The following is a 27,201-nucleotide window of genomic DNA, read 5'->3' on the forward strand; positions in this document are numbered from 1 at the left end:
CGTACGGTAACGAAAGGGCTTTGTGCTACTTAACAGGAGCACTCTCTTACTCTCCGTTTCCGTGAGCGTTTTTTACCGAGCTCCCCCTGCGCCTGCTCGTTAGATAATACCGAAATAAAGTTGTCAACCAAGCCACCCTCTGTGGGCGAAGGACGACCGGCTGCCTTTTGAGGTTGCATATGGTTGAGTTAGTTAGATTCGGAGTCGCCAGCCATGCAAACCTGGTTCACACTCGCGTCCGTAATCGTGCTTTTGTTTGGGATGTATTCCAATGTGTAGAGATTCGATTTCTCAATGTAGGTCTGCTTATTTTTTGGTACGCTCCTGATATGAAAAAAACTTGCGGCAGCATCAAAATCTAAAAGGCATCTAACCTAACAAGAGCTAACAATTAATGGAGTGTCAAAGTGAAAACCGAGTACCAGAAAACTCAATTAGTAATGTTGCAACGTACCATACTCTGCCCGAATCCCAAACCTCATCGGTTTTGGCCAAGCATCAGCAGCGACAGCTGAAAGAACCGCAACAGCCGCCGCAGTACGTTATAAATTCAGTGGCAATGCACGCCAAGACGACCACGGCGAACTCCATCACGGGCGGCACACTGCATCGGGCAAAAAGTGCGCAGGTACGTCCAGAATGTTATAAATTAAATGGATAGTATCCGAGGAAGTGGATCGAAGTAAAGCGATGTGATCGCGATGCTTATTGGAGGTAAACCTATTTGACAGGAATTGATATTGACTGCCAACTAGGTGCGCTTAATCGGTGGGGAAACTGGATTTATATATTTGTCCATGGATAATTCAAATCATTCATATTGTTTTTCGGTATCTCAAATCGTTCCGTTAAAAACTTTTGTGCTCTGTACAGGTGTAACAAACTCTTACTATTTTTTACATTTACTACATTTCGGCAAGTAAAATCTGTTACAGCCAAATTCATCGAACGACCCTCTTCCACACGCCATTGCCTGGTTCGACGCGAGTGCAAAAACGAATTTTACTCAGCGAAGCTACACAGATACATACAGATTATGGATACGCAGGGTGCGTAACGTAAACTAACGCTGTAATACTGTTTCTGCCGGCTAACCAAGCTGGGACGGCTAAGTGGCTAAATGGCTACAGGACCATCGGGCCTAAATGCAGCTTCATGGAGGCCGCATGCGTGCAGAGAGAATCGGGCGATGTGCCCATGTTATGTAAACATATTCGGCAGGAAGATAGGGCAGGGTGGACCTCGAGTCGTGACGAAGCAAAAGTCAGGGATCTGGCTAAGGCTGCTGGCTGACTGATTCCCGTGGAGAGTAAGGGTCGTCAGGTGGTGGTGGCTTCTGTGCGTCGCGTCATTCATCAGACGCTCCATGATGTGAAACAAATTCGCCTGGGGAGGCATTGGATGCTTAAGTGAGGTGCTAAAGTTAAGCTGCCAACTTCAATGATGTGGTACTTGACCAGCTACCGATTCAGAAATGTATCTTTTGATTTCGCTGTCAGTTCTACCCTTGTATATATGTATGTATGTATGCTTTCAATTTTATTTGCTCGCGAAAGTTGCTATACGATTTTTCAATGCCAATATGAGAACTGCTATCGACCTTGCCGGGGGTATGAACTTTCCGCAATTAAACCTCACCGGGGTGGTTGTTCTCTGTTCTTTTTCCCGCCACCGAACCACGCTTCGTTCTTTTCCTTAAGCAACATGTTTGGTTACTGAGAGCACTTTTTGCTGAATTTTTCCGAGTGCCGTGCTCCAAGAGCAAGTTGCTCGGAAACATCTGGAGGGTTTAATCAATCTTTGGTGTCCTGACGAGCCGCGAACAATGTTTTGTCAAGTACAAAGGAAGGGAAGATTCTTCTGATCTGATCTGTCATGATAATGGGATGCATTGAAAATGGCCCCAAAAAAAAACTGTTAAAGCAGAAGTTCGTAATTCTAAATCATTTTATGACGATATTGATATATATTAATATATATTTAAATTGCAAAAAGCCCCTAATCAACGTTTTGATGTCTTTTATCTGGCTACTGTGGCTGCCTGTACACAATTTAAAATTTTTGCTGGCACATTTTATTATTACAAATGGCACTTTGGAGAATTGTGTACCACGGATTTTGTAAGCGGCGCTCTAATGATTTATGAATTTATTCAATGACAATTGGCAAGTTGAGCCAAAGTGCTTTTAGCTGGTGAAGCGGACCGGTCATTGAGCCTCGGAACCACTTCATTCGTGGCTGGGAATTGAAATGCACAGAGGAAGAGTTTGAGTTCGCAGTAGTTCACAGTTAGTTCACTGGTGGCCGTCATAGGCGCCAACATATTTTGTTCTTGCATTTAAATTATGAGCTCTGCCATTATGCATCAATCGTTAATCCAGCGGCGGTTAAAAGCAGCACAAAAAGAAAAGACAGTATCTATAACCAACACAGAATAAACAACAATAAAGAAAGTGGAAAGCCGGGAAAAACGTGCGCTGAAAAGTGAAGAATTTAAGTGTACGTGTTGAAAATTCCTCAATTTGTTGTCTGAGAATGAGTATAATTATTTGTGTGTTTCCAGCGGTGGCTTTATTCACCGCGTTCTTTTCCCTGCTAAGACATATTCTTTGGTAACGTGACGGTAGCGAAACTATCTGTTATATGCACACAAAAATAACATTGTGCATCCTCAGTTTTAAGAACTACGTTTTCATGCGAAAATGGTTTTTGATTAAATAACTCCTTAAGTTTTATAGGACTTAAATTGGCAAGTCCAAGAAAAATCATGAAATCACACGCGGTTTCAAAAATCACTTAACCCTGTTGACGTAAATATTTTTCCAGTCCCAGCACTGGATATATCTTCTTTTGCAACATTCGTGCTGCACATGGCAAATATGTATATGATTATTGGTGTCTCGAAGAGATATATCCACTCATTCTAGTCGCCCGGTTTCCCACTCCTCTGAACTTAAAATAATTTATGCAGTTTGGGGACAGCTTTTCCTGGGCAGACTAAAGCGTTGCGGCATTCAATAAATTGCTCTTAAATTATGGAAATGCAGAGCAGCCGAGATTTATTGAGAAGTTTCTAGAGGTGGGGAAAATGTGTATTTTTGGATAGGCTGTATATACGTATTGAGTAAATTCCGATAAACTTAATGTGTATGTCTTAAACCGAAAGCATCGTCATTTTGAGATTATCATCGATCTATGAATACTATGAATTTTTCACATCCCAAATTCTGCCTTTATTGCTGACCCATTAATCCAAATATATCAGATGGCGTCGTTTATATCTCATTGCAGATCAATTGGGCTATTTGGTCGGAATCTTTTTGGTTTCGGGGTCGCCCACGTTTGGCCCCGTATTTCAATTTGACGTTTCTTCAGGTTTGGTAACTGCATTGTCTTAGATCACGCTTTGACCTTATAAACTGGAGGAGCAGGGGTCGCTGGAGAGAGATGATGGACAAAGAGAACACACCAAATATGTTAGATTCATAAATTTTCCAAAAACCTAAACACAATGTTTTGAATTAAGCAACGCTGGGAAGTAGACTGCGGAAATAATTCGTAAATTTATCAGACTAATTTGGTCTCGACATATTGAACTTAGCAGCTCGGGCGCTAAGACTTTTCGAGTGTTCTGGTGAAGTGGGGTAAACCGTTCTCAAATCATTTTCATTCAATTATGCTCAAAAACTTGATTAGCCTTCAAAGCTAAGGAATTAAATTTTAATCTTTTGTGCAACAATTCTATAACATAGGTCAAATGTATGATAAATTCTTTTAGAATGCATCAGTGAGATATCTGAGAACTTCCATATTTGATTCTCTTCTCATCTGATGACCTATGTGCACATGTGTATTTTCGTAAATATATAGTTAATAAATGCCCTAACAACATTTATTGATATATTCTTCGAAAAAATCGCAACACCAACAATCGCAACGCAACTATCGTTGTCAGGCAACGAATGGGGAGTTGAGTACAAGTATCCAGTGTTGAGGTAACCGAAATAAAATTTAATCTTATCTAATCTTATCGCTTTTAGACGTATTTTGCTGGCTTTCCCCTCCTTCCTACCTCCTTGCCCAGATATTTGCAAATAAAATGTCAACATGCCGAGCACACTCGATAAGATAAAGCCATCAAGCTATTCCTCCTGCAGTCTTTGTTTTTAGCTGTTTTTCCGTGGAATTATTCGCAGAAAATTGTGCAATCCGCTAAATTTAGATTGTCGGATTGTTTACTAAGAGCCAAGTAGTACCGAAATCAGAAATGAATTTCCCGAAAATATCTACGAGGAGCATGCTAATGGATAATAGCGCCAATAGCATGGGATGATGCCCTGTTGATTGATTTATTTACACGCTGATGATGCTGCCCCATCATCGACCTAGCAAGACAAGAGTTCTTTTTCTGTGACTGACAAATAAGTCGTTAGCTTACGAAACCAGAAACTGGCAACAACCATTGGCCCCAGTGTGGCTCAGTAATTCGATTTTCACCGGACTGATAAGGCGAAAAGAGGGGGACCTTCACCCCGACATACCTTATTCCAGAACTTCCGCCATCTACTTTGACGTCAATGCTTGGTATTGTACTTTCAATTGTACCATCAATTTGATTTCCAAATCAACTGTGCTGCTTTTCGAGTTGCGTTCGTTACCAATGCTAAATATTGCAAATGCTTGATCAAAATCATTGATCAATACGTAAGGTGCATGGAATTTAAACTATTTTCTCATAGGTTGGATAAATAAAACAATTACAATTAGTGCTCTTAGCTCTTTTTTCTTCGAAAGCTTTGTTATTTATCTGTAAACGTTCTACCTCGTCGTTAGCTTGGTTAAATCGCAGACCAAACATTATCTCCGCTTACCGTTTTAATTACCATTTTATAGCAACGCATTCTTTTGGCTTATGACAAAGCCGAAAATTTTCTTTTTTGTTTAACAAGATTTCGCAGTCATGAAAATGAGACAGTGTGTATCGAATGGAAACCGGAGAGATAAGTCTATGTATATCTTCCTTCGGTTTGTTATTCTTGCGACTGGGCAGGCAAAGTATCTGTCTGCCTAAGCTTTCTGAGAATCACTACACTGGGTAACCCGAAATGAATCCCCAGTAAACACTCTTACATGCAAGCCATAAAATCATTCTTTCTCTTGTTTATTTCGCAAAGTGAATCGGAATTGGGTTAGCATTAAGTGCCACATCAGCGGAAAGTACAAACGGAGGAAGTCAGCATAAGGTTGCAATGTGTGTGCGCTTCATCCACTTGGCCCCTGGCCATCAATGAGTGTTTATGAGACCTCCTCACACTGCCTTCATCCCGAAGTAAATGACAGACGGCACGGATTTTATTACATGCCGAGTTAGGTTCTTGCGGTAATTGTGTTGGGCATTCTTGGGACCAACTACTCCGCAGGAGGTTTCATTCCGCACTTCGAGATCCTCGCGTAAGAACCAAATGATTCGGCTACTGTTACGCAAATTCATTATACAATATTATGGAATCGAAAGTTCATTTTAGTGTTATGCCGCTCACCCACCAATCGGAATTTTTGAGAAAAAGCTGAAAACATGGCATTTTGAGCTAAGCACTTCAAGTGACAAACATGGATACATGTACACTTGGCCACTTCCCCTCTTCACTTGATTCTGGCTTACATTATTTGATTGGGCGTATTTGTATCTCACGGATGCCATGTGTGCAGCAATTATTGCGATTCTTTTTGTGCCGATGCTGGCCCTGAAATGACTTTTGTATATGTTAGGTAGACATATGTATATCCTGTCATATGAAATTTTGTATATTATTTATATTTCAATTTACTTTTAATAAAAATGGGTACTAATAACAGGTAGAAGAAAGACTACAAATTTGGTGTTTCGTTCAACATCATTTACTGAGCCGATCACGACATGTCCGTCTGCCGGTGGTGTGCCGCCTGTTTGTCAGTATAAATGTAAAGATCATTTGTCTTGCCAATTGCTCACTTTAATGCTCACTAAAGAAGTAAAACTTAAATATATATTTTTTTTAGAAACCCAACGAAGTTTCCACTCGAGGCGCCTCTCACCAACAAAGCCGCTCTGCATGTCACATTAAAAATCCACATTTAGCTTTTGAACCTGACTCTTTTAGCTTAGGCAATATCAAGGGTCCAAGAAGGCGGAGGAGGCCATAATTCATGCTGCCCATATATGATTTGAGCTCCCTTTGTTTTCTTCTTCTGCTTCTCAATTTTGAGTGTAATGTAAAGAACGGAACAATGTGGGTGTATCTTGCAACCGGCTTCCATTGGGACCCGTCTGCTCATGAATAATGGAAACACTTGTATAACAGAGGCCTAGGAAAGACTGACCATTGACAGCTGTAAATCTGTATTAAACTATTAAAACTAGCTCACTCTATTCACAGGGTTTAGTTACCATGAAGCTATACCTTCTATATTCCTCTCTTTCGCCCACTTCGGATCAAACATGTCCACAAACTCTGCCCCCTCATCCGCTGACAGTGAACAAAAAACCACCAATAGTTGACGAATTTATGACATGAAGTGCCACAAGTCGCTGAATGACTTTTACCGAATTATGGCGTTCATCCAGTTACTGGCGCTTGCTATTCTAATTGGATGTCGCAGGGATGGCTTAAAATGGCAAGGAATTTCGGAAATCGGTGCCAATGCTATTTGAAGATAAAATATTACGAATTTGTTTAGAATAAGTGCAAATTCATTCATTTGCCTAGTTATCGATAATGAGCCATTATACAAATGTTTTAAAATTGGTCATATTCTTTATTCATATTCGTTTTGTTTGGATTACATATTTTTTCAACCCTAAGCACACAAATGTCCGAAATTGCCGACTAATTCTATGGATGCGGGTGGGTTTTCAAAATCATCCTATTTCACATCGAATTGTTTGTGTAGTCAGAAACCGGTTGCTAAAGAAATAAATGCCAAGCGTGACAACAACAAAGATTCACTGAGGACGGGGCTCCGTTTTCAAAAACTCATACGCAGGGGTAATGGACAAACGACAGATATGAAATTTGAGAAACCCACGCTCAGAGTTGCTTCATACTTTTTTACGACTCCTTAGTATTGATAAGAACACATATTGATGGAAAGTCGCTATTAATTTGGCACTTCCCTCTAGTGTTGAAAATTTCATCAAATCGAGCAAACTAAATTAAATCAACGACAGCGAAAGTGACAGTAAAACTCAACGACTGTCGGAGTTTTTTATATTTCCAGCGGAAGGGGGTTCTGCACTTTTTGTGTTTCCTTGGCCTGTCTTTACCCCGACTTCGGTCTTGACGTGACTGAAGTGGGTGTGGCACTCGGCATGCAAATCATGTCAAATGTCGCACTCTGCTCAGCTCAGATCAGTTCTGTTCGAAACTGCAGCTCCAAAGACATCGGGGGCTTCCCGGCCCGGTTGTCTGTTCGCGTATGCATTTGGAGTGGGTAATGACTTCCTTTTTGTGCGGAACGGGTGTCTGACCTTCAGCACTGACTTATTAAGGAGTACGTTCTGTTCCTGCCCTTTTCGGTGCCCACAATTCCCCACGCCTCCGAGGTGTATAAAATGTGTTTGGACAGCTGCCGAGTCGCTGGTTGAGCTTTGTAGGAGGTCGGCTTCTGTATTCAACTGTATCTTTCAAGGGTAACTTGAGCTTGTGCGCGTTCGCATCTCCTGTTTAATTGAGCTTTCAGGGGTGAATATCCCGCTTTATAGAGAACATCTGCACTTGATTCGTGCTAGGGAGTAATGGATCGAATATAATCGAATCGGGTTGAATTGGCTGCCTCGCATAACGATTGTGTGTCATATCCCAATAAGGGCAGTCAACATGAGCACTCAAGAATCATAATACGGAATGTTGTTATTCGAACTCTGGAGCATGGTTCGTTTTCCTGTGTTTTCGAATTATCGAAATAATTTTAAGCCGACCTACTATTTGTCTTAGCATCGGTATAAAATTAAGAACAAATTCGGTTTTGTTACCAACATCTACATCTGCGATAAAGACGGCAATATAGGCCGTTAACAGAGCGGCTAACATTTACGACATTTGAAATGTTTGTAACAGTAACAGCCCCTACGCCGCGTTTGATGTCGATTCAGTCTACAGAGTTGCTTGCTGCGGTGCAGACCTCGTTCGGATTTAAGCGCTTCGTACATAAAATACGAAATCCGATTCGTGGCAACCTAACTAAAAATACAAACGAGAGATATACGGGAAGCGGCGATTTGCTACATTTGTGGTTTGGCAACGTCTTTTGTTTTCGAATTCGGTTTTTTCGGTGGCCCGCGGTTAAACTTGAAAATAAGCTGACTCAGCAAAGCCAGATACAAGATACTTATGCAGATGCGAGCTCAGAGCTGCAGATAGACAACAGTGAAATGAGATAAGAGTGGCCATATACACATCGATAAGCTTTATTTATATTGCCCTGGATTAAATATATCTAAAGACATCTCGATTGTGGCCGTCAACATGTCGTGCTAAGCTGCGACTAATCAGCTGAACCCAGATCGCATATCACCTATCAGACCTACAAACCAAAGATGCTGGACAAGACGACCAGCTCATCCGTGTCGGTGTCCACCTCCTGCTGCAGTTCGAATGCCATCAATGCGGACCTGGACTACGATGTGCCCGTCTCCCGCCGCATCCTCATCAAATCGGTTAGTAAAACCTAGCGATAAGCCCTATCATAAACCGCCGCACATTATGCTGCGGAGATTGGACCATCCTGCATATAATGCAACTATCTTCGCGTCATCTACTGTTGTGAGACTTCTGCTGCTGGGAAACCGGATCGGCTTTCTCAACGTGTATCTTTGGCAGCTCTCAGGCGAAAAAGTGTCTACGATTTTAGGCTTTGTTATCACCTCTCAGGTAAACCGTTTGATGTGCCAGTTTGCGAAGTAGGTGAGATATCACAATGTTGTAGTACTCGTAGCTCATTTGAAGCCTGGCAGTGCTTAAAACTTCTAGTCTTTGATCGAAAACAATATGAGCTCCCCAAAATAAACCATATAGTAGTTATTACCTCCAGATATTTTCGGTTCTTAGTTTACAGAGCTTTTGATAAGCTTTTGTTTAAGCTTAGAAGTATAAATTAAGATCTGCGACAACTGTGATCTAGTGCGATCGGTAGATTTTTGCTGCTATATACTTTCATCAGAGGTCCGAGAGTCACTCAATCAACATCAGTCGCAGGCTGGCGAAATGAAAAACGGTTGACGCCACACGCGGACATTAATTCTCATAAATTTCCATTCGACCCAGACCGGAGTCAGAAGTGGCACTTAAAATTATTGTGTCGAAGCAGACATATGTTCTGTCTAGACGGGAACGGTGGGGTGCCCACTTAATCAGCGTGCGATAACCGATAGATCGGAGATGTCCCTTAGGGAATCTGTACTGCGGTTATCCTAGAAGATAGTCATTGAGCCCTGACACAATCTAAATTAATAATATTGCCCGTTTATGGAAGAATCTGCTTGTTTTTTCGGTTAGTTATCAGGTTCTCTTTAAATTTTCCTGACCATTTCGAGTTTTTCGTTTTGCTGCTCAATAAAGTCTGATTAGATTTGGAAGTGGAATTGTTTCGGCGATAAATGCAATGTACTTGCTCTATCGAATTGCCTCTCCTTAGGTTTTGTTTATTTCTGCTGTCCGATAAGAACCGACCACCGAGGCACCACTGGTCACCACTATTAATAACTGATTTCTATTCTATGCACTCAGTCCCGGTGGGGTTATCATCCTGCCCCTCAATTAGTCCCCCCTTAATTGCCGGTCTTGAGGATGCGAAGGAGTCTAGAGAAACTAGTATTAATTTCCATCAGTCTTCGGTGTGCTGAAAAAGCTTTTTCCCCGTTGTGTTCCAATCCTAGAGAAGCTATGGGTTGAACTAATCACAAACTCCATGAAATTGCGTAAACGGTCTCCTGAAGAAGACTCCTTAGTCTTCGCCTATTAGTCCGAGCCTCTATATACTAACCCATCTCTACTGCCAAGTCATTCACAGACCCATCTGCGGTCGTTTTTCGCTGTTTGCGTTTTGAAATCTAAGCTGAGAAGCTCGTGGGACCATATGCCTCCTCCAGAGCCTCACAGCCAGTCTAGGTGAGCGTCAATTACTTGTCGCATTTGGAGCACATTTATTTTAATCTCACCTGCGCCTCTTTTGCTGTGAGTCTAAGCCCATGATGGATGCATCTGGTCCACCTGCCTCACGGCACTCCATCAATTACGTGATACTTTGTGTCACCGACTGTTAGTCCAAGAACGAGTATCCTCCGTCTTTGGGACCGTAGGATCTGCCTATTTTAGTGCCAGTGACCATGTCTGAGACACGACTCTTGTAATTAGCAGTTGTTGTTTATTTAATTTTAAGCTTAATAACAATTACAGCACCAGAACATTAGGTGTCACGGGGAGGGGAAAGTCTTAAGTGTTTTGTGAGTGCATTTGCATTAATATCTATTCGCCAGACACTTACACCGCAGTAGTGTAAGACTCGTTAGTTCGTAAACCAGCTTATTTATTTTACCGCTCAGTTGGTGCAAACATTTTTGAATTCAAATTTGTCCAACAGGTTCCGATGGATGTTGACGAATGTCGCCGTAGAGGGCGGCTATAGGTGACTGATTGGACAAAGCTTAAGAAAATAATTTTCAGAGGGAAAACTTCAAGAAAGGTATGGCAGAAGAATACGCCATGCAAATCATATCGACTGTAAATACACAGCCAGCAGATAAGAAAACTTTCGCTTTTGTGCATTTAATTTTTTTTTTGTTTCGATCGGCATTCGAGTTGAGTTGCATTCAGTTGAGTTTACGCAGACTATTATTATGTTACCATTCCGAAATGTCATTCCTCGTCCCACTTTCGATCGTTGGACTGCGCGCGCCACATCCACTGAAGAAGGCCTAGCAATAATCCATACCGTAATCCATCATAAGTTGTTTTAAGAATGAGTATAGGCACTAATGTGTACGATACACTTTCCGAAAGCTGACACAAAAAACGAAAAGTTCAAGGCACCAACAAAAGTTCTCGAGGGGATGCCCCTCTTAAAACTGGTTAGAAGAAAAGTGGAATTTAGTAATAGTCGCCAGACATCGAACCAAATTCCTCAGTCATGAGTCACGTCCGGAGTATTTCTCCGACTTTGTTGTTAGTTAATTTGGGAAGTTCCTAAAATACATACAATTTGTTGAGAGGCGACCGGAATTAAATTTGTGAATGAACAAATAAATGACATTTTTGCCATATATTATTTATAATATATAATATATATACATATTATTTATCCTTCATCGCCGGGGACATTTTTTTACCCGTTACTCGTGGAGTAAAAGAGTAGACAAGATTCGTTGAAAAGTATGTAACAGGTAGAAGGTAACGTTTCCGACCATATGAAGTATATATATTCTTGATCAGGATCAATACTCGGCTATTTATACTTTTAGCTTTTATTTTCAAAGAGGTACATATATATGCAACAATTCATTAAATACAAATTCTGAGCCATTAAAATATATGTACAAAGCTACAACAGCAAATTAGATGTTTTTCGTTTGTTCTGCTGATTAATTTTTTTTATTGAATGCTAACTGCTCGGGCTTTATATCTTTCCCTGTGGAAGTAATTTTGCAAGGTTTTTTCGTATTCCACTTTAAATGGCTGCGAAGGTCGACAATACCTTGTGTGGATTCCGTGTTATTTGTTCTTTAAAAAATAAAGTCAACAGTTCATATTTTGTTTCAACGTATTTTTCTTTGTTGCGTTATATCGCTTTATATTCGGCATTTATTTTACCTACAGTCGTTGGTTAAAAAATATCTTAAGGGGGAAATTTGCCTTTCACACATAGTTTGTGACTCAGATTTCGCTGTCGAATTTGCTGAAAAATTGTATGTTTTGTATTTACGGTTAGAAATACCGAAAATGCATCTTTTTTATTCTCTATAAGTCGTTTAGATTCTGAATTGACTTAACTCTTGTACTATATCACTAAAACTAAACTAAACTTTAGTGCAGAACCATAAATTTCCCCAAATTGCGGACATAATGTTCAAATCGCACTGGAGTTACTCATATTGAGAACTGCAATTGAACAATCTGCTAAACCAGAGTGACATGTGGCGGGTGGGCTACATTGAGTCGCCCATCGTGCACTTGTCAATGCAACTCTCCGTCAATGGCACACCGATTTCGACCCAATCTCCATCCGGAACGTGTTTCCCTGCCCATGTTGGCCGGCTCTGAGTTTTTATTATCACACCGCACTTCATGCTGTTTTTTTATTGCTTTGCTTTAATTTTCAGTATTTTCTTGGCACACAAAACTTTAAATTATTTTTTTGGCACACAACGAGCTGATGAAATGTGTCGAAAAGGCCGCCGCGAGAGCAGTAAAAATTTTGTTTGTTTTCGCAAACGGAAACCAGTTCAACGCGGCATAATGCGTTTTATTACAGACCAAGAAAAATGTGTAATATTCTCCGCTGGCTGAAACTCCCCGTTTCTTAGAAAACCTTCAGCCAGTCATAACCCTAGTAAAAATCAAAAGTCCCTTTGTCAGAGTTAAACAATGACACAACTAGATAACTGGGCGATTAGAAGTGAAGTTCCTATGGCATTTTTCCAGAACTGTTCAATTCTTCCAATAATTAAACTCCAAGACCTTACATAGTCTTCACCTTCAAAATATTCAGGATTGCCCTAGAGGTCCGGTGGTGCTCCTCTTTATTTAAACAAATTTTGTTAATTAAAATTGATAAAAGTATTATCTGTCACGCAAGCCAATGGTTGACTTAAGAGTATTGTCACTTTATCAGCATTTGGAGGGCTGGGTCGAATGCCGAAAACGGAACGCATTTCCATTGGAAATATTACCAAGCCATCGTCATTAATTGGATAAACAGTACTATAGAATCACATTTCCCCTAATGTGGTCAATGGTCTTTTGAGAGCGTAGAATGAAAACAAATTGTCATCTTGTCAGTAAAGGGGGCGAAATGCGAATTTTTTTTCTTTTTAGATCTCTGCTGAGACTTATACTGATATGTGCCCCAACGAAATGTGGAAAAGGCTTGAATGTTCCCTAGCGTGGATCGGAGCTAATCGTGGAATACATAAAGCATTAAACTTAAGTTTGTTTGGCCAACTTTGATTATTCTTTAAAGCATCGAATTAAGTCCGTCATGCAGACTGTCAAAACATTTATGACAATAAACAATATTTCATATCTTTTAATTTAATGTCTTACATGTCTAGGGAATGGATCTGTTTTATTTCCATTGCCGAGAAATTCCACAAACAATTAAAGGTGCTAGACAAACAACTGTAAAAAGGCCCCTAATTCTTGTTACCCACAAGAAACAAAATATAAAGGGGCTTTATGTGCAGGCGGAACTTGAATCTTTCAATTGTGTACTCAGACTATTTGCCTCTTCAATTAGCGCTGTGTCAAATGTCGAGTAAAATGGCAGCCAAGAGAGCACAGACTGCTATGCCGTTTTCGATCCTAACATTTGGATTCGTAAATGTGAAGCTGTCTGCTCCAGCCCACAAAGCATTGCACTTGGTTTTGTATTGTTTGGCCAAGACATCGCGTTCCAGTGTCACTCCGACGGTGCGCTATTTTCCTTTTGACATTTGAACGCATCCATAGCGCTTTCGAAATAGAAAAGTAGAATATCCGTCGCCTCGTAAAACGGGTTTTAAAACTACCTAACCACATACATACATATGTACGACAACAGAAGTGCCGGTACACACGGACACGGACAAGCATTCATATCGTACCTGAGCAGCGGGTTGAAAGTTCAGCGGCTATTGAACGCTCGATATTGTAATTGCTGGCTCCCTCGCCCTCTTTCACTTCTTCTACACAGGAAAAAATTGGGGAATCGCTTTGGCTGTTTAATTTGTATGGGGGTTGCAAAAACTTTCATCTAGAGTCTAATTGAATCGGTCTATGGATGTCCACAGAAAATGGGATTGTTTTCTATGTGTACGGATTTAAGATGAACTTGAAGCGGGAGGCAGCAGCATGGCTCTTTTGTTTTCTTTAGTTGTTTTCAGAGTTCATACGTTCGTTTTGTATTTTCGTATATTGCAGTGGCGAAATGAAAAGTAACTTGCCAAACCCGCAACAAACACAGATACGTGCACTCACACAGAGGCAAGTACACACATTCATTGAGCTAAAAGTTTATCTGAAAGGAACAGTCGTGTTCAGCAATTTAGGGCCAATAGCAAATTGGAAGAAAGATATCTTGTGATTCTGGGAGGCTAGTATTATCTTTTTACGACCTTGATTCCTTCTCAGCCACGGCTGTCAAATCGCAACCCCAAATCCGGACAAAGACTAACCAGCAAAAGGTTGACCTGAAATTCCAACTAACCCAAATTCCAAAAAAAAACCAAATCGCATTGTTTCTGCCTTTCCTTTTGCGGGTTATCTGTACTTTTGGCGTTCATTTTAAACGTGGTAGCAGCAAAAAATTTGCAAATTTTATGGAAAAAGAAACACGAAAATCATGCAAAAAACGGCGATCAGGAGAAGAGGTTCTTATGAATAATGACAGCCAGCGTCAAGTTTGGCCTGCTGAAAGGGTCATTGGCTGGACGATTCTGCGTCTTTGAAATTACGTTGAAAGTGTTTAGCTAACGACTTTATTTGGATAGAACGCAGAACAAAATCCACCGAATTGTGCCCCCATTAGTACCCTTCTTAAATATTTAATATTCCGCTGATTTATTTGCAGAAACTTTACGCCAAGGCCATTTACGATAATTATGCGGACACGTCGGACGAGCTGCCCTTCAAGAAGGGTGATATTCTCACAGTCCTTGAGCAGGACACGGAGGGCTTCCAGGGTTGGTGGCTCTGCTCTCTGCGCAACCGACAGGTGAGTTGGGTCCTATGATTTCATGATTTGTTATTAGTTTGGGTCTACACGAGCCCAGGTAATGGTACTGCATGCAAAATAGTCGCTAATAGAACAATTATGAACCATTCGATCCTAAGTCATTACCCAGTCTATCAAACGTTTTCGGATATACAAGACTTTGTTTTGATTTGAAAACAAAGTTGTGGAAAATTTTAAATTTTCTGCACGTCGATCGACGGCAATTTTTAATTAACAACTGAATTGGCGCCACTTAAAAAATCTCGTTTGTGTAGGGGCCGGCCGGCGATGGTGTCAAAACATATATCAAAGTGGAAATTAGAAGTGCTGGGTGAGATATGGAAACATGAACGCGATAGCGGTACGTTATACATATGTCGGGCAATTGTCGCTAATTAAAAAGTAGCCGAGCCTTTTAATGGAAACAATTAACCCAAAAACGGTCAATTGAGTGCCGACAAGAGCAACAACGTGTGGCATAAATATTAACAGCAACATAAATAACTGTGTCAAAAAGCGAAATCAACTTTCGGCACACACTTTTAGCTAAAACAGATGTTGACAAGATTTTCTGTTGACTTCGAGTTTTAAGGAGAATCGCACGAATTTCTGTCAAAACTTGCATTGAGATGGTGAATTGGGCGAGTATAAAAAATGAGCCGTCCAATTAAAAGCACGCACGACATTCTTTTTACAACATTTTTTTTTTAACATATTGTGTCCATTTATTTGTATACGCAGAAATAAATAATTCATACGTCGTCGGTTGATAAAAAAACAATCAAAATCAATTGGCATCATACAAAAGCGTATTAATGTTTTGTTATGAGAAAACTAAAAAATGGGGTTGCTATCTTGTGGTTATAGGAAACTTTTAGTTTAATATTTTAATTTGCTTTCCCTACTTAATGTCGATTTATATTCAACAAAACATATTCTCATTGCTCTATATATATTTCAGGGTCTTTGCCCGGGCAACCGGTTGCGCGTCTTGAACTCGTACGACTCGGGATGCTTCTCTCCTTCGCCGGCCAGTTCTCCAGTTCCGTCCCTGGCGGCCAGCACGGCCACGCTGGATAGCTCCATCTGCTCGGCGGAGATATACGAGAACGGTTCCGTCATCAGTGCGGTATCGTCCTCAAACTCAAATTCGGGAGGGGCTAGTAGTGGACTCGGATCGGAGTCGGTGTCTCGTGTCTCGAGGAGATCGTGGCACGCCTCGCCGACAAAGGTATGTTTCTCGTCCTCATACCGAATGACTCGTCCATTTACCGCTCCGTTAGACTTTTTGATGGAAAGCAGGCAGTCGAGAGGAAATGCATCTTAATTGATTTCGTTTCCTTGCAAATTTTACGTCCTCTTGCTTAATTATGATATTTGTCAGGAAAGTAAAAGAAAGTAATTTCTCAGCTCCTGCGGCTCCATCTGCATCTCCACGAGTGCGATGCCCTGCTTTTTCCACGACAACTGCGTGTCGTAATTGTGCAATAAATAAGAGTTGCGAGAGCCGATCCTTGGCTCACGGGGATAACCTCGTCCGCAGGGGTCTGCAGCTGTCCAACTGGTTTCCTCTTTGCACTCGACTCGAAATTTGACAATTTGTCAGCTGGACATGCGTTTTATTTGCATTTCTTTCACTTTGATTCCATTTGATTAGCAAATTGAAGGAAACAAACAATTTAGCATAGAAGAAGCACGACTACAGACTTGAGGTGTTCGGTGTTGTCCATTAAAATCTCAGTACAGGAAGTGATTATCTGTTAAATGGGCATAATAAACTAATTGGCCGATGTGACCAATAGCATCCAAAGAGCTCCACGACCCTTGGAAACCTCAAAAGACGCCCACATCCATGGGAGATAATACTCTTGGAGAAACTTTCGCTTTCTCAGCATACTCGCTGAATGATCGACTCGCAGGCAAATCAAATAAAATGAAATTCAAATTACAGTCATAAACCTTTTCTCGTATTATCGGCAGCTATCAATCTTAACTGGAGGCAAGTAAAACCATAAATTCAAAATCGGTCTGAAGGAGAGCCAGCGATTCGAACGCCCCACTGTACATTGCGCCGGTAGATTTGCTGGCGGATGCATAGATTTGGAGAAACCTTTTGCCCATAAAAGTTTTGCACTAAATACCCAAAGCCCCCTATTGTTCGATTTGTGTTCAATTTTATCGAGTTCAAAAAATCTCATCACGCGAGTCTGTCACTTGAAGGCGTCGAGAGTTATGTGGAGGATAGCTGCAAACATGCACTTGACCGATAATGCGGTCGATTGTAGAGGCAGACATTCCTAGTTGGAGTGATGTACCGTTGACGTGTTTCAGAGGGTTTGACAAGACTTTAGGAATAAGCAAACATCGATAAAGGTGAATTTGTAAAGTGTGAATTACGCAAACAAAACTTTATCGACATTCCTCGAGTAAATCGAGAACGGAAATTTCTCGCGCGGAGCGTTGCACAATCGTTGGGCAGTGTTGGTCAGATTCTTCAACCGCGGACATCCCACATACTCGTAGTTACACTTCATGGCTGGCATGGAAACTCGCTTGAACCGTTAGATGGCGGCCGTCGTCAGACTGTGTGACAATTTCGAGTTCCTTGAGCCCACATACCGCCAGCTCTGCCGCTCCAAAGCTCCATCGCTCCGTCTATCCCCTAAAATTTTATCCATCTCTATCACGCACCGAGCATAAAGCCAAACGAAGCCGAATCAGGTTGCCAAATGCACTGGTACGGGCAATGGCCAATGAAGATTTATGGTCAGATCCAAAACAAGCACAAAAGAGACTTTACCTTTGAGCAAAACATGTCATTTTGTTTTACTGCCCAAAAATGGTTAAAAATGCAGTCAAAGCGACAGCAAAAAAATTTTTTTTTCAAATTCTGTGGAGATTTGTGCGTGACCAAAGTCGGGGAAACTCGAAGACTACCGATTGCTTCGATTGGCAAACCGGATTGATTGCAAAAGCGGAAAAATAACCTCCACCGGTTAGCTTCCAAACAAGGTCGATTCTCACCTGAGACGGACGGTGTAGTTTTCCCTTGCTTATCCCTTCGGAAAAAATAACCCGCTGTCTAATTGTCATTCGGTGAAGAAATTCTTTGTTTCGTTCTATACGTGACAAAATGATACGATTTGGATTGAACCGCGACGGGAGCAGGAAAAATGGGATGATCAGCCGAGAACTCAAAATATACTAAGGGAACATTGAAATGCAAGGAATAAGCGTGGAGATGATAATCTCGAGCTCGCTACTGTATTCAGGTTTGGAATTTAAACAACAACATAAAACATGACACTTTTTACACTCCCAGTATCTGGAATTACGCATAGCACGCGAATTATTCGAACTGCAGGCCATCAAAGTTGAACGAAAGACGAAAAGAAGACCGCCTAGCGGCCGGACTTTAATGCGATGTCTGTGTCGGACAGCCCAACCCAAACGGCTACCCAAATGCGCTAGTTATATTGAAAACTCTGATGCTTGCCGTGCCAAAGTTGTTTATTTGGCACAACAATCACATAGGCACAACAGAGAGGAAAAGGCACTCAAACGGCAGGGGAAAAGATTCCCAAAACGTGGGTCATATAAACCCAATACTTAGCTCCTGCTGAGCCACGTTCGCTTTCAGTTTTTGAGGTAGGCCTACTTATAGGTGGTCTAGTTGTCTTTCTAAATTCTGCTAGACGACTAGCTTGGTCTCAGCTGCCCGGACCGTTACCCGCTGATTACATAGTGGTATCCTTTCGGATCCTTATCCTGGACTGTAGCTGCAGCTCTTTGAATTTATTTCGGTATGTAACAGGACATTTTGTTGGACTATTGGTTCAACCGAATCGAATCACGTTAAGGACGTAGGACTTTGGGGTAAGGTCCTGTCTCATCAAAGTTATGAAAATTAATAAAGCAAAATAAAAGTTGTATGCGGAATTGCTTTATGTTACTTTGTTTTTAATCTTGGACATTTCGGACTTACCGTCCATTGCCTTGACACTGAACAGCTTGAAGTGTTCCTGTATATCCTAAACGGCCATTGCGCATGCCCGAAAAAATTTCCCTGCCATTTTCCCGACTTTCACATTCCTACTCAGTCATCTTTGGTCCGCAATCGCAGTCAAATTTTCGTCTTTCGGCGACAAGGTTTTCCAATTGGGAATTTTCAATTGTGCAGACCATTTTTGATAATAGTACATTTAAGCAAGATGTGAAAGCAAAAGAGACGGAGGAAGGGCCCAAAATAGTGAGTGCCACACCCGATTGTATTCTACGACTGCCTCTGTATTTTTTTTAAATTGCCACATGCATAGTAGAGGAAAATCAATAAACCACTTAGCTGCAGGCAGTGTGTTGTGTGTGTACTTACAGTCTGTTAACTGAATTAAACCACGTAAAGGGAGTAAAACCAAATTATACTAATGCTCTTCATTTGCAGGTAATCACACCACAGCGACACGGTGATGTATACATCTACAATTACTCGCCAGGATCAGCGACTGGATCTGGAGCAAGAGCCGCGCCCAGCACGCCGCAGCAGCAGATCTATAGCAACCAAAGCATCTACCAGAACTTTGCAATGATGTCCAGTCCTCGCCAAAACGCAAGTGGCAGCGAGTTTGAGACCTATGACATACCCAAGCCGGCCACGCCCGTTCCGCTGAACTACGACAGTCCCAGAAGCGGTCTTCCGAAGGCTTCTAACTCTACAACGACCTCCAGCTCCAGCCTAGGCACCCGGTTTGAGACACTCAAGAGCGTGGCCGCATCCATTGCGGAGGAGTCTTACGATGTGCCACGACCCCTGATCTTAGGCAGCAACCAGCTCCAGCAGCAAATGTCACAGATGACGCCAAGCAGTTCCGCCTCCTCACTGCTGACCAGCGACAGCCTCTCCCTGAGCTTTTCCAGCTCGAACCGTTCATCGCTGGCCAACATGCCGGATTACGACATCCCTCGACGAAATCCGCTTCCTGTGCGCCGTCAACAAAGTGGGCTGACCTACGACTTTCCGCTGCCTCCGTTGCAGGAGCAGGTTCCGCGGGTGCTGTGCACACCCTCTACCGTCACCACTACCAAAGAACTGCCTCTAGAGCTCTCCTCCGCACTAGAAACACTCGCAAAGCTGCAACTGCAGACTACTGCGGCCATTAATCGATTGCTAAGTTTCGTAGTACCCAATTGGCGCACCCGCGCTCAACTCGAGCCGGCCATCATGGATCTGAAGCTGGCCGCCCTGCGTCTGCGCACAACACTCCACGACCTGGCAGAGTTCGGGGAGGGAGCCCTGGGAAACGCCACGCGTTCGGAGGACCGAAACCTGGCCCTCAAGCTGCGGCCCTTGGTGCGGGCTTTGCGAGATGCCAACAAGCTGATTCACGACTCTTCCGAATCCCTCGATGCCCAGGGAGCCTGGTCTATAGATCAGCTGGCCAGAAGCGACGAGAAGCACGGCTGCCGACCCCCGGACGCACTGGACCAACTGATGGTTTGTGCCCAGACGCTCACTGAGGACGTGCGCTCAACCACCAGTTTCATACAGGGCAACGCCTCGCTACTTTTTAAGCGGCAGCTGACGGTGGGTCACAACGGAGGATCAGGAACGGGAGTGTTAGAGGGCAGTCGGGGCAGCGCTGAATGGTTGGAGGACTACGACTATGTGGCCTTTGAGTCCAAGGATGCAGCTGCCAGGAAAAACGAGGCGCTACGTGAGGCTATTCCCGCCGACCTGAAAACGCAGTTCGATACGGTTATCCGGACTGCTGAGAGTTCAGCCATGGGCGCTGGGTCTGGATCAATTCCAACCACGCCCACGGCACGCACGACACCTACTACGCCCTGCAAGTCGCCAGAGATGACCGACAAAGACAAGAAGCTGGTGCGCTACTATGCCCAACAGATCTCTACTCATATGGGAAACTTGATGCAGGCCATTGATTCCTTCCTGGAGACAGTAGAAAAGAACCAGCCGCCCAAGTTCTTCATTGCATACGGAAAGTTTGTGGTCGTGAGCGCCCACAACTTGGTGACCATAGGCGACAACGTTTACCGAAATATTTCGAAGGAGGCACTGCGGGAGAAAATCCTGCGCTGCACCAACGCCCTCTCCGATGCCCTAAAAACGTGCGTCTTGAAGTCAAAGAAGGCGGCAGCCCACTTCCCCAGCGGTAGTGCAGTCCAGGAAATGGTCGATTCGGTGGTCCACATCAACAACCTAGCCCGGGACCTCAAGTCGGTCATGCTGCAGGCAGTTCATCTGTCAACGGCGGCAGGAGTGGGTGCATGAATGGATTTCAGACAACCAGTATTAGTTGAGAGGCGTGTAGCCAGGTCTTCCAGCATTGTCCGCGGTTTGGTAGATGTAGCACATGCATTGCATGTGTATCTGACATCGACATATCCTGGCATCAGCAACCGAGCGCCAATTGCCGCTTATATTTTGCATTGTGATATTTTGAGCAAAACATCTGAAAATGCACAGCACCACAGCCACAATCGCCCGATCGCCATCCCGGCCAGAACTCAGGTTCGGGCAAGCATAAGTTACGATATTGTACATAGGACGATGTAAATTAGCGTATTCCCAAACCCCTGTCATGTCCGCTAGCAATATTGTATTAGTGAAGCATTTCAACATAGTTTTGTATACTTATATACTCTATACTCTAGAGCATAAACTTAGCCGTACCACCACATAAACATCTGCCTAAGTTAAGCACGCATTATTATACTTGCATAGTCAGAATCTGAAAGATTTACCCCCAACATTTTGAATAACGCGCCTTGGCGCTACTACAGTCAGCGATATACAAGCATATATATATAAATTGTAAACAACCAAGAAATTAGTATGTAATATGAACAATAAACTAAAGACTTCGAATAAAATAACAATAAACCTTAAAATATTGAAATCTGAACGCATCAATTTGGTTACATTTTATATACATACCTGACTTTTTTCTTGAGACTACTGATCCAACAGAAAGATCTTTAACTTAAAAGCATTTCTTACAAGGTAATTTCAGCGCCGACTTTTATAAAAAAGCCATCGATGGCTTAGTATGTATCGATAGTAATCGATAGCTCTTTTTGCTCTTTTCTTTAAACAATTGACATTCCCAATTTTTCCTTGAGCTAAAAACTTAATAATCGACAGTTTCAGTTCAAAATGTACGGATTTAAAGTAATTCCTAATTTGTGACGTTTTTATTTAAAAAATTGTAATAGAAAAATCAGTATTGAATGAAATTTCAGTTATTCAAATGAAGCCCTATTGCCTTATTTAAATTTATGTTGTAAGATGTGTGTCCCATGGCTGAACATAAAACTGATTTGTAATTAATGTTCATATAAACTTCCCAGTAGATGACAGCCGGTTCCGCCTAATAGAGAAACGACGACTTCTCTCGTCTTCAGTTTATCCCAAGTACCAGAATGTGGAGGACTTCGCACATATGTATTACGCGAAGCGACAAGACGTACATTTCGAATGAAAGTCTTTATATTTGGTTAATTTGTTGTATTTGTAAAAATAAAAGAGTTGTGAGGAATTTCCCACGATGACAACTCACGCATTCTTGGCGCACCGAAAACCCAGGTTACCGGCTGAACTGTCTTCTGTGTTCTGCGAGCGTGCCGCGCACCTGTACCTGTAGCAGTAGGACTTGTGACACAGATAAGAACCGCCCTTCTTGACCCGATTTGGATTATCGCTAACGTCATTTACGTCCCACAGATCTGCCGTCCACTCCCAGACGTTGCCCACCATGTTGTGCAGGTCGTAAATATTCTGTCGGAAGGCATCCACGGGGCTGGTGTACTCAAACCCATCTTCAGCCAGGTTGCCATCGGGAAAGTCTCCCTGCCAGATGTTCAGCCAATGTTCATTCCTTGGCATCAGCTTGTTGCCCCAGGGAAACAGTTTGCGCTCCTTGCCGCCCCTGCAAGCCGCCTCCCACTCCGCCTCGCTGGGCAACCGCTTGCCGGCCCACTTACAGTACTCCACAGCGTCGCGCCACGATACGTGCACTACCGGGTGTCGGCCTAAGTGGTCTATATCGCTGTCCACGCCATTTGGATGTCGCCAGTTCACGCCGGCCACTTTGTACCACCAGACAGCGCTCGCCACTCGGAAGTCCTCTAGGTTCTTCTGCTCCAATGGGCTCAAAAGGCTCTTAAACAGAAAACTGTCGCCATATCGCTCAGCCTCCGTGGTGTAGTTAGTGTGCAGAACAAACTTCGCAAAGGCTTCGTTGGAAACCTCATACTTGTCGATGTAGAAGTCATTCAGCTTCACCTGCCGTTCCGGAGCCTCGCGGTCGGCCGGAAAGTGCGGTTTGTCAGTACCCATGTAAACCGTGCCTCCCGGAAGCAGTGACATGTCCGCAATATTTGGCTCCAGTTCGCCATAGTAATCCCGGTAGTGGCTGTGTGCACCCTGTGCTCGTTGCTGGCACACTTGTCCGGAAATGGACGGCATATCCGGGGCCTTCCGGTCGAGCTTTTGGCAGCCACAGTCGCTGGATACGTCATTGAATAAAACTATCCAAATAAAGAGGACTAATATAATTGTTGTCATCTTAACGTGCAGTGTGGCCCTTTTTAGTTTTGGAATCAATACTTAATTTCGCGAATTTAAATTCCGAACAAGCCAGCTTTTTAATAGCATACTTTAGGCTGTAACGTTTTAAACAATTTATTTCAATTTCAACAACCATACTTTTGGGATTATTATTATTATTATAACCATTTAGTAGTAGTTAGAAGGTTAATGAGTGCAGTTTTACCATTTTAATAATATATAACCTACAATATTTAGGTTTTATAAAAAGTTATGTATATGAGCTAATTATAATTTATCAAAGTCTGGTCTTTATGTTAACTTTCGTTTGTATTTGTTATAAATTCTTCAATCATGAACAAATTTTTGGGAACGGAAGACCTACAAATGCAAAGACCAGAAACATTAAAAAACGTTAAGTATAAGTTAAATAAGTTTAAATTGTTGTATGGCGCAAATCGGTCTTAACAAGTTGTGATACACAGCAATCCTAAAAGCTGCGGGCTATGCCTCGATAGGCTTCTCGTGCAGCCAGGGCCGGAATATGGGTAGTGTGGACGGATAGTGGGTGTGCGTGTCCGGCTTAAGCACCGATTCCGGCCAGGTGTTGGCATTGACCGCATCACCGGAGTGTCGAAAGGGGTACGTCGCAAGCACGATAGGAAGCTGTAGCTTAATCTCCTTCTCCATGGACTTGGGTTCGATCACGAAGAAGACGTCGTAGGATATTTTGATCAGGTGGCAGCCATGAAGATTGGTCGGCGGCAGGGGTGGAACGTAAAGCTCGTTGTGCCACTCGTCTTTGGCCCCCGGACGGATCTTGCCACGAACTAAAACAGCCAGCTCCCGTTTTTCCGTTTGCACCACCTTCCCCCGCGCCAAATACTCGATGGTCTAAATAAAATCCAAATAAGATCAAAATGGATGAATTGTAACTAGCCACTTGAAAGCGATACCGACCTCAGTGAGGGATGCCTTAGTCCGTTTAATGGACACATTACTGTAGTTGGATATAAATGCGGTGACCAGAATATTCTCGCCGGGCACATACCCACCGCGATCAAGGGACACTCTGCACTTTATCTGACCTCCACCAACACAGACGACGCCTAGCTTGTGCTCAACTTCGCAGGTGAACGGTTGCTGAGTCAGGCGAAAGGTTAGTTTTTTTAAACAGGGTTTTTAAAGCTACTTACTGCTAAGATGGGCTTTTCAAGGTTTAGGTCGATGGGATTCATCACAATGAAGACCTGGTGGTTCTTATGGATAATGCCATTGTTCTCGCGGAGCGCCGCCTTGCAGTAGAACTGAATCCAGCCGTACCGACCGAGAAATGTAGATGGAAGACCCAGTGGCAAGCCGAGTTTGAAGGGGAAGCTGTGAATTCCTGGCGAGAGTATAGCTGGACCTCCTTGGTCTACGTCCCCCAGAAGTCGCATCCGAAAGTCGATATAGTTCTCCTTATCGTATGTCCGCTCCTGTCGCCGCCCGTTGCGCACGACCCCTTCGCCTACCACATGGAAATGAAGTCCCAAAGCAGGCGTCTCATCCTGCAATTCGATTAGAACCCGTCCGGAGAGAAACTGGCCCGGGAAGTACAGGAGGGAAGTGTTGTCGAAGATGATAAGGAATTTAAGCAACTTGCGCGGCATCGTGCCTCTGTTTTGTTGCCGATTTCATTCGTACGCCTAAGGAAAAACCAACGAAATTCGTTAGAACACGGTTGCCAAATATTTGACCCGCTCCGCACGCGTCATTATGGTTAATGACAACTTATCCGTCATAGCTGGCTAGGTCTGAGACCATGTACTACGGACTACGGTCTCACATACATACGGCGCTTGTTTGCATATTTATGTGGGTAGCATCTAGGCGGGCAAAGGAAACAAAACCAGTTTCGTACGGCCAAGAGATGGCTGCGTGCACAACTATGCAGCACGAAAGCCCCGAACACTTAAGCATCAACTGCAAGGTCGGCGCATGAAGCATGTCGGGCGTGTCACGCCCGCGCCTACAAATTTGGGCAAAACTCCAGTATGTACATCTTTACCAAAAGCGTAAGCTGCAACTGCGACTGTCGGCAAGCCTGTTTGGTGCACTGGTGACAATGTTGATGATTCCTGATTGGGAAACAGAAACCGAAAAGAAAACTGACGTAATTTCCTAGTGGAAAGCGGATTCCCAACCGTACACTGCCATTGGAATGATTACATTCAAATTGTTCAACATTTTTGTTTTTATCCACAACAGATCAATTGTTTTCTCTTCATCCCTGTGGGCGCACTTGAAATAATGATCGCTTTTCAAATACCTGTACACACAAAGGTGTTTTTTGGCCAGATCGGAACACCAGTCCAAACCGAACCGATTTAACCCGTTCTGCCTTTGAGCGATATTCGTTTGGCAAGATCTCGTCCACGCTCTCGAGCGTTTGTTTGGCAACTGATCACCGTCGTCGTCATCGTCGTCGTCGTTATGCATCAGTTTGCGGACGAGAGCTCGACTGAAAAACTTGTTTTGAGCGCGTTTTTGCGAGGGATCGTTTGAGAGAGGCCCAGCCGGAGCCAGCTGATGTCGTAATGCCAATAAGTAGCCCGCTTTTGTTTTTACTATCTTTTGCATTCATGTAATACATGGCTGAATTTACCTTTCCAGCGGGCTTACAGGATACGCAAAGCGCGTATCTTCTTGAATAAATTCAAACGGAAAAAACTGGAACGGCACCACAGACAACAGAAGACCAAACGAGCATGAGAACCAAATTGTCACCTCAACGGTTAGCTAAGCTGTTCAAACTGAATCGATTATAGGAGCAATTTGCTAATAATATGGCAATGCTCGCAGAGTCGCCCCGCTATAGCTCAGCAGGTGTATCTTGTGTTACTCGGTTGCACCTAGAAAATAAATCTGTATTTCCAACACCAAGCCCATATTTTACAGGTATTTATCCATAGTCGACAAATCGTGTGCAGACTAAAATGGATAAAGTGGCACACATTTATGCATTATGCATGCATTTAATACCGGTTATTTGTTGTTTTAAGGTACCCAAATCGAAGAACCTCAACTGTAGCTCATGAAAATGAAAGGCCAAAAGCCAAGCAAACTATCACTGGCTGCGAAAACCGAATCGGTGAATGGCTCGGCAGCCTGTGGCAAGCTGTGGCAAGCTATGGCTATACCCTGAAAATTAGTCAAAAAATGAGTCCTGTGGCAGATACCTTGAAAACTTTATTAAAAGGAATCTGTAGGTTATCCTTATGATCGACAAAGTATAAGATAATATTAGAAAGAGTAGAGATGCAACGATGGTCAAACTATATATGGACTGAAGAAATCAATCGTTTTGAAGACTATGCTGGCTATAAGAGAAAACAAATCACTTTCGTATTTAACTTTTCCAGCTTTTCATATTTCTTCCAACGGCATTAGTGACATTTAGTAGCAATGGCTAGGCTATAGTTTTCCATTTCAATGTTTCTCGGCTTAATTGCTGGGAGTTGTTGTTTTATAATGACCCAAGTCTTTACCGCGAAGAGAGATTTCAACGAGACTCCAAAGATTTCCCGTTTGTGGCCTCGACGTATAGAGTATCTGAAAATTAGGTTGTTTCGAATAGAGACGTCTATACTAGTTTGGTTCAAAATGATAATCGCTTGAGCTCGAAGTTTCGTGGAGCCCACAACTAAGTA

The 27,201-nt window shown here is 42.8% G+C and overlaps 3 protein-coding genes, 1 long non-coding RNA gene and 1 other non-coding gene across 13 annotated transcripts, besides 1 other annotated feature; 2 read left to right on the forward strand and 3 right to left on the reverse strand.

Annotated features, from left to right (window-relative positions):
* The first annotated feature begins 207 nt into the window (after positions 1-207).
* Positions 208-21,841, forward strand: p130CAS. Of its 5 annotated transcripts, none has more exons than NM_001103986.3 (4): positions 208-628; positions 14,800-14,943; positions 15,905-16,174; positions 19,385-21,841. In NM_001103986.3, exons 1-4 carry the CDS (start codon positions 395-397, stop codon positions 21,230-21,232), a joined length of 2,496 nt encoding a protein of 831 aa, NP_001097456.2. In that variant the 5' UTR covers positions 208-394; the 3' UTR covers positions 21,233-21,841. The 5 variants fall into 5 exon arrangements, with proteins under 5 accessions (NP_001097456.2, NP_001163302.1, NP_001137861.1 ...); NM_001169831.3 differs by lacking the exon at positions 208-628 and adding an exon at positions 8,128-8,695; NM_001144389.2 differs by lacking the exons at positions 208-628; positions 14,800-14,943; positions 15,905-16,174 and adding exons at positions 19,065-19,192; positions 19,260-19,303.
* lncRNA:CR43151 (long non-coding RNA:CR43151) lies at positions 5,142-5,535 on the reverse strand. Its single transcript, NR_124739.1, has one exon. It is a non-coding gene; the product is annotated as a long non-coding RNA:CR43151 (long non-coding RNA).
* Positions 11,354-11,473: a mobile genetic element.
* Positions 21,842-22,435: 594 nt separating the features above from the next.
* Positions 22,436-23,552, reverse strand: CG7049 (uncharacterized protein). Its single transcript, NM_138159.4, has one exon. It carries the CDS (start codon positions 23,525-23,527, stop codon positions 22,517-22,519), a length of 1,011 nt encoding a protein of 336 aa, NP_612003.1. The 5' UTR covers positions 23,528-23,552; the 3' UTR covers positions 22,436-22,516.
* asRNA:CR45806 (antisense RNA:CR45806) lies at positions 22,462-23,428 on the forward strand. The gene has a single exon (NR_133141.1).
* Positions 23,553-23,629: 77 nt separating the features above from the next.
* Positions 23,630-26,287, reverse strand: Vdup1 (Vitamin D[[3]] up-regulated protein 1). 5 transcript variants are annotated; one of them, NM_167798.3, is made up of 5 exons: positions 25,821-25,959; positions 25,560-25,629; positions 24,706-25,197; positions 24,470-24,652; positions 23,826-24,403 (listed from the first exon to the last, which is right to left on the reverse strand). In NM_167798.3, exons 3-5 carry the CDS (start codon positions 25,159-25,161, stop codon positions 24,014-24,016), a joined length of 1,029 nt encoding a protein of 342 aa, NP_728479.1. In that variant the 5' UTR covers positions 25,162-25,197; positions 25,560-25,629; positions 25,821-25,959; the 3' UTR covers positions 23,826-24,013. The 5 variants fall into 5 exon arrangements, with proteins under 5 accessions (NP_001163303.1, NP_728479.1, NP_995943.1 ...); NM_206221.3 differs by having other exon boundaries at positions 25,346-25,629; NM_001169832.2 differs by having other exon boundaries at positions 23,630-24,403; positions 24,706-25,629.
* Between the last annotated feature and the right edge of the window lie 914 nt (positions 26,288-27,201).

The sequence above is a fragment of the Drosophila melanogaster genome, chromosome 3L, assembly GCF_000001215.4.
Source record: "Drosophila melanogaster chromosome 3L".
NCBI lineage: Eukaryota > Metazoa > Arthropoda > Insecta > Diptera > Drosophilidae > Drosophila > Drosophila melanogaster.